General features: G+C 40.8%; 1 protein-coding gene across 2 annotated transcripts in view; it reads left to right on the forward strand.

Moving 5' to 3' along the window:
* Positions 1 to 280: 280 nt before the first annotated feature.
* Positions 281 to 6,533, forward strand: part of mfsd13a (major facilitator superfamily domain containing 13A) — a 10,011-nt gene continuing 3,758 nt past the window's right edge. The window contains exons 1-5 of one of the 2 annotated variants that reach the window (XM_032501775.1): positions 281 to 550; positions 3,848 to 4,110; positions 4,801 to 4,880; positions 5,563 to 6,012; positions 6,134 to 6,254. In XM_032501775.1, coding sequence (XP_032357666.1) covers positions 3,943 to 4,110; positions 4,801 to 4,880; positions 5,563 to 6,012; positions 6,134 to 6,254 — 819 coding nt within the window. In that variant the 5' untranslated portion in view covers positions 281 to 550; positions 3,848 to 3,942. Of the gene's footprint in view, positions 597 to 3,847; positions 4,111 to 4,800; positions 4,881 to 5,562; positions 6,013 to 6,133; positions 6,255 to 6,533 lie in introns of both variants that reach the window. The other variant, XM_032501776.1, reaches the window with a different exon arrangement.

Genomic DNA, 6,533 nt, shown 5'->3' on the forward strand with positions numbered 1-6,533 from the left:
AATCTTAATTACAGGCTATAGGCCTAATGGGTTGCTTGTGTGTTTCAATAGTTGTGTAGCCTATCCTACTAAATTTAATTATAACAATAATTGATACTGTTTATTTTGTTGATTATATTTTGTGTTGTTTCAAGTTATCAAATAAATGTAGTGACATAAAAATAACAATAATTCCCTCTGACATGCAGTAAAGTAAATAAGAGTATAAAGAAAATAAATGGGCTAAATGGGAGTGAAGTACAAGTCTATAATGTCAATAGGTCTGGGAATGCGAGACTATGGCGCTGTTAACCAGGACTAGTATCTGTTTGACTAGCTACACGTACCAGGAAACTCTTTCACAAATCCACCACGGCCGTCATGGATGTTTTTTTGTTTTTTCCCCGACCGTCACGGATGTGAGTAACCGACTTTAGCTGCATGACGTGGTGTGTCCGCCTCCAGTCAGTCTCACGGCTGCTGCTGACGAGAGGAAGAGCCCGAGCCAACAAGTCAGCTTCACATCGACAAATACACAATTTATTCAGTTTGGCTAACAGGTCTTTTGTCGGTACGTGACATTTCCCTCTTGTTCTGTTATGAATATACTTCAGTTAGTTGTGAATATGTTCATCTCCACATTGGCAGCCTGTTACCGTTACCTAGCTACGGTAGCTAACGCTAGCATTTAAATTAGGTTAGCTAGTGCTAACTGCCTAGCTTAGCTTAGCTCGTTCTCCAATTCAACAATAGATTATCAGACAATATATCATACAGTCGATCATGCTAGCTGCTATTATCAGACAGCGGACTACGCAACATGTGGGGAGTTAGTTTTCGCTTTAATGGTCGAGTATGAGCAAGTTTACTGTTATTAATGGTAGTCCAAGCATGTTATAATTAACGTTAGCTAGCTAGGCAATAAACATACCTGATAGTGAATAAATAATTTTTACCTTAAATAATTGTTACATTACATTAGAAGAAAAAAGGTCTGGAGTGTTTGGAAGGGAACACAAAAGTTCAAAAAAAGAAGAAAAGGTCCGAAGCACTCTTCTGGTATTAAATTAAAAACCCTTTATTTGGATATTGAAATTATTAGTAGCCAAGCTATATGTTGCTGATTTAAAAAAAAAAAACACACACACCTAGTAGCACAAGCAGCCTTCCTTAGGGTGCAGTGTTGGCGCTCAGCACACAGTATCACCTGTAGCAGACACAAGATGATACACCTGATAATCCAACACCTGAGCAAGGAGCCAGTAAACTCACTGGTAGCAAATGCTAAGTATGACCACTAACTAGAGAGCTGCTTTGCGTCGCTGTGCGTGTGCAGGCAGGTCTGGCAGTGCGAGACTAGCCTGGAGTGTAATCAAAATTTGTTTTTTCTAATTGCACACCTATGCTCACAGACTGCCTTGTTCAGTCGTCTTTTTGTCTAGCCGATGTAAAAGCAACAACAGGTAGCCTACAGTATAAACGGTACACAACCAACCTAGTGTTACAGTTAATGAATGTGTTGGTGTCAGGCGCCTGGTACGTTTTGTGAATTGCTTGCATTCCTTTATATCAACACGATGGTTGCAAAGGTCACATTTGTAAGAACCCTTAAAAATGGTTGACAAAGCCTGTTTTTGTTTTTATTATTGGCAAGTAGATGCCTTGGCATTAATCCATCCTGTAGTGTAGTAACACAAAATGCAATAGTAATAGTCAATACGCACATTAATAAATACATCCCATATTTGAAACTATAATGCATGTTAGAGACAAAGTAACCTGAAACAGTATAATACATTTGAATCATATCTGTTCCGGTATTTCCATGGATTTTACTAATAAGCGACAGATTGAAAGTCTTAAGCAAACTTTCCATCCCTTCTCTGCTTTAACCTACTAAATCTGACATCCAGATATCTATGCAATTCAGTTTAAAAACCTGCTAACAGTGTCTGGCTTTTTCCAGCTTTATAATCTATATAATCCACCGCATTTATGATCTAAATGTGAACAACAAGTCCGAAATAGCATTTGTACAATCCATTGTATAGCAACACAATCTTTTTAACCTGATCTTACTTTACTTTATATTTCTTGCACTTTAGCTATGTTACTTTATACACTTATTGACTAGTTTATTCGTACTCCTATTTTTGCCGTAAATTTGACTGTGAGCTACTTCAACTCACAATTTTCCTGAGGGGATTAATAAACGGATTCTGATAAATGGGATGAGAGATGCCCCCTTTTATCGGGTTAAGGTAATCAGTATTGAGATCAGATATAACGAGCTCAGTCACCATATCTGGCGATCATATCTTTTGGCTGTCAGAATGAATAGAAGAGTCCCTGTCAAGAAACCTCTCCACAGGTGGAAATCACTCTTTATCTACTGTGGCTGAGAGGACATTAAATGGATATTTATAGTATCCACGTCCTGCTCTGTTGCAAGATACGTGCTAGAGATGTGATATGGTGCAGCCAGCTGAGAGTCATCCCGCTTCACTGCTTGGATCTGATAAGAACAAGGTTGGGAAGCTTTTTGTTGCACTCCAAAGGAGGTTGCTTTAAGTTTTATCTCACTGAGATCCTGATGTGGATATGCGGTTTTGCAGCTTTGCTTAGACCAGGGGTCTTCAACGTTCTCCAGGCCAAGGACCCCCAAACTGATGGCGAGATGGAGCGGGGACCCCCTAATTATATATATTGTATAAAATTGTGTTATATCAAACTGGTCCCATAGCGCCATGTGTGCATTGATGACTGAAAGACATCTTCTGCCTCCATTTATCTGTTTACTACAGTGTGTTGAATTCATGTTAATGTGTATTTAAAGACATTTCAATTAGTGGAAAAAAATTGCAGGGAGGGGGGGGGGGGATGAATAAAAAAGTCTAATCAACCAAAACTTTCGCGACCCCCATGCAGTACCTCCGCGGACCCCCTGTTGAAGACCCCTGGCTTAGACGCTACATTGTGGTTGACGCCAACAGAAAGTATCACATCGCCTTGACACACTGTTATTGTGAGCTTTTTTTTTCCAACTGAAGATGTGAGAGCATGTTTGTAGATCAGGTTGAGTCTGAGTTTGTGGGAGTCAGGGGTGAAGTAAGAAGCCTGAATTTTTCTCCTAAAGGGTGCTACGTGTGGGACTGCACCAGGGGCTTCAAGAAGGAAGTAAAACGAGCCTGAGAATATGTAAACAGATGCAGGATTTGCTTTCACTGTGGGGAACTCTGTCTCCTCAGTTGTCATGACAAAGGACCATTTACAAGGAGATGTGACGTGGAGACAAGTGTGATTTTTCAAGCCAGTGCTTGCTTTGTCTTAAAAAATTAGATTTTATGTCTCTAACATTTACAGTAGGTGTAAATTATTTAGGGAAACACGTTCACAGCACCCTCAGAATTTAATTTTGAATATGACACCTACGCTATCGCATAGTGAAAGCACTTTGTCTGAAATGAATGACGTGATGATCGAAAGACTTTCCTTTTGTCGTTTCACTGTGAAGAAGACCAGCTTTGTGTGAGGGGGAGTGTCACGAGATTGGTTGTGAAAATTACTGCGTTTTACACAGACCACGGCTGGGCGTGGGCCAAAGGAGAAAGGAACAGTGGTCTACAGCCTAGCTAACTTTAATGACTACTTGCTATACCATTGCTATGAAAATAACCCCCTTTGGTCGGCTCAAACTCTGTGCAGAGACGGGGACATGTTACTATTAGAGACGTTGCGGTAACTTCTAGTAATGATCAGAAATATTAATATTGTCTTTTTGCTTCAGGGTGAGAGAATACTCTTTTTCCCTTGTCTACTGAACTGAAAATAACTATGGATTTATCCACTTGCACTGTGTTTTTTGCAGGCTATGATGAGGTGGTGACCCTGGGTCGGCCGGGCCGTGACATGATTGCAGCTTGGCACAGAGAAAAGACGGAGCAGAGTGATTGAAAAAGAAGAATGGGCAGGAGCGCCTGGGGCTGCTGGCAAAGCGTTGTCTCTACTGCAGTGCTCTACGGCTCTTTGGCCTTGTTTACCTCCATCCTCCACAATGTGTTCCTTCTTTACTACGTGGAGACATTTGTGTCTGTCTACAAGATTGATAAAATGTCCTTCTGGGTGGGAGAGGTGAGTGACAAGAGACCTGGGTCTTTTGTAGTCCAGGCTGGAAATGTAGCACTAATTACCAGTTTGATGTTGCTGTGTGTCAGCTGTGTTTTTTATTTGTTTTTTTTTAAGACTGTATGTGAGTCCTGCTATCCGGTTTGGTATGTGGCCACCATGTTCAGCCACAGTTTTCTATCTTTAAAACCATTTGGGCTGGAGAACATTTAAAGAGGCTGGGCACTAAAGAAAGAAACTGTGCATCCCAAAGTAACCAGAAGATGTTCTTCTGGTTTAGGTATACAGTGTACATGATATCTATTTAGGTATTTGGGTCATGACTTAACAAAAATCCTTTTTGGAGGGAATTTATTACATTATCATTCTGTGAATAGTGTATCATTACCACTTGCCCTTGAGCAAGGCCCTTAATAATTAAAGGTAAAAAAAGATACAATTGTAGTATTATTAATATTGCCCAGCTGTGCTTAAATAAAAAAAATATAAATAGAATTGCCTCATGATAAATGGATTCTTGTCATGGCTCTACGTAAGTATCACACTTCTTTAGAGCCACAGTCCTCTCATTAGTTTTCTTATCTTAAAGCATGATACCACGTTCTAGCTCATTGATAAACCATCATCATCCTTTATTTGTTGATTTTTAAATAGCATGCTTGTCTTGTTTTCTGCCCTCTGTCTGCTGCTCCACAGACAGTGTTTCTCATATGGAACAGTCTGAATGACCCTCTCTTCGGCTGGCTGAGTGATCGCTCCTTCCTCAGCTCTCCTCAGTAAGTGTCTCCATCCGGCCTTCTTTCTCCTTTTTTTTCAGAGAAAAACGCTTTGCTAAATTGGGCTTCCTTAACATGGATATGACTATGACAGACATCTCAATAAGAATAAGTCCTCAAATCCCTCCTAGCTTTCCTGTCAAACTGCAGAACGCTGTGTTTCCTTCACACATTGCCCCGAAGCAAGGACATTTATACACCCATGCACACGCTGTACTGTTTCAGTGTTAACTCTTTTATCCGCTGCAGTTACGGGGCAAAGTAAATGCGACGTCAGAGTGAGAATTGTCAAACATGAAGTGGCCATCTGTGTTTCATTTCATTTTTATTAAACTGTCTGTGACTCTGTACTGTCATTAGGTAGTGACATAACAAAGTCCATCACAGTATTCTGTTTAGAGTGTACAGCAGGGATGTACACCATTCACATTCTTCCTTTTTTTATGATGGTTTTAGTATATTTTATTGTTTCCATGGTGTTTGCAGATTCTGTATTTACATAGGTGGTTATACATAATATCAACCATGTTAAAGTTACCACTAATATATCCTCTGGCAACAAAACAGACTCAAATAGCTTGTATATACAGTAGGTCTTTTGGCCTTATCTGTTGTTGACTCTGTATGTTGTGCAGAAGTTGTGTTTGTATCTAATTACTCTGATTTTTATTTTTCCACCCAGGTCAGGCTCTTCGATCACAACTCCAGAAGTGGTGCTAAAGCGCCTAAAGGCCCTCTCCACGAATGGCCCTCTCTTTGCTCTGTCCTTCCTGGCTTTCTGGGTGGCGTGGGCCAGACCGGGACTGCAGTTCCTGCTGTGCCTGTGTCTGTACGATGGTTTCCTCACAATGGTGGACCTCCACCACAGCGCCCTGCTGGCTGACCTCGCTGTGTCCGCCGTCGATCGCACACGCCTCAACTTCCACTGCTCCGTGTTCAGCGCTTTGGGCTCATTCTCCGTATTTCTGTCTTACTCCTTCTGGAACAAGGAGGATTTCTACTCCTTCCGTCTCTTCTGTGTGACTCTTTCCGCTTTTTCCATCTTGGGCTTTTTGTTAGTGTCTCGGTTGCTACAGCATCGTTTCCAAAAGGAAGTCCGTCCAAGACAGGATGAGGCACTGACACTCAAAGAGTAAGGATTTTATAAAGATCTTGAAATTCTCAGTAACTTTGGTGGACAGGCTTTTGAACTGTGTTGATGTTTTTTTTCTCACCATCTCACTCCTCTCTTGTCTTCTTTCGCTCTGTCGCAGGCTGAGTGTTGAAAATGCTCCACTTACTCACCCAGAAAAACCCGTCACCCTTGGACAGTACCTCAAGCAGCTCTCCAAACACAAGAACTTCATGTGGTTTGTGTCAATGAACCTTATTCAGGTAAGGTTACATTTGCTGAAAGTGCTAGTAGAGATAAAGTGGGCAGACACTTTCACTCTTTTGGAAAATCCTTATTTTGTCTTGCATTTCATCATGTGTCGTTAGTTTTGGGTCCATTTTTTAAAGGGCACCTAAAGGTCGCTTCTCATTCAAGGACATTTGTTTTGTGGAACATTGTTCAAGGTTTTCTTACTTAAAGTGCCCATATTATGAAAATATATTATAAACTGTATATATTATGATTTTTTCTGGGATTTGGGGTGTTATTTTGTGTCTCTG

Source organism: Etheostoma spectabile, chromosome 21 (genome assembly GCF_008692095.1).
Source record: "Etheostoma spectabile isolate EspeVRDwgs_2016 chromosome 21, UIUC_Espe_1.0, whole genome shotgun sequence".
Lineage (NCBI taxonomy): Eukaryota > Metazoa > Chordata > Actinopteri > Perciformes > Percidae > Etheostoma > Etheostoma spectabile.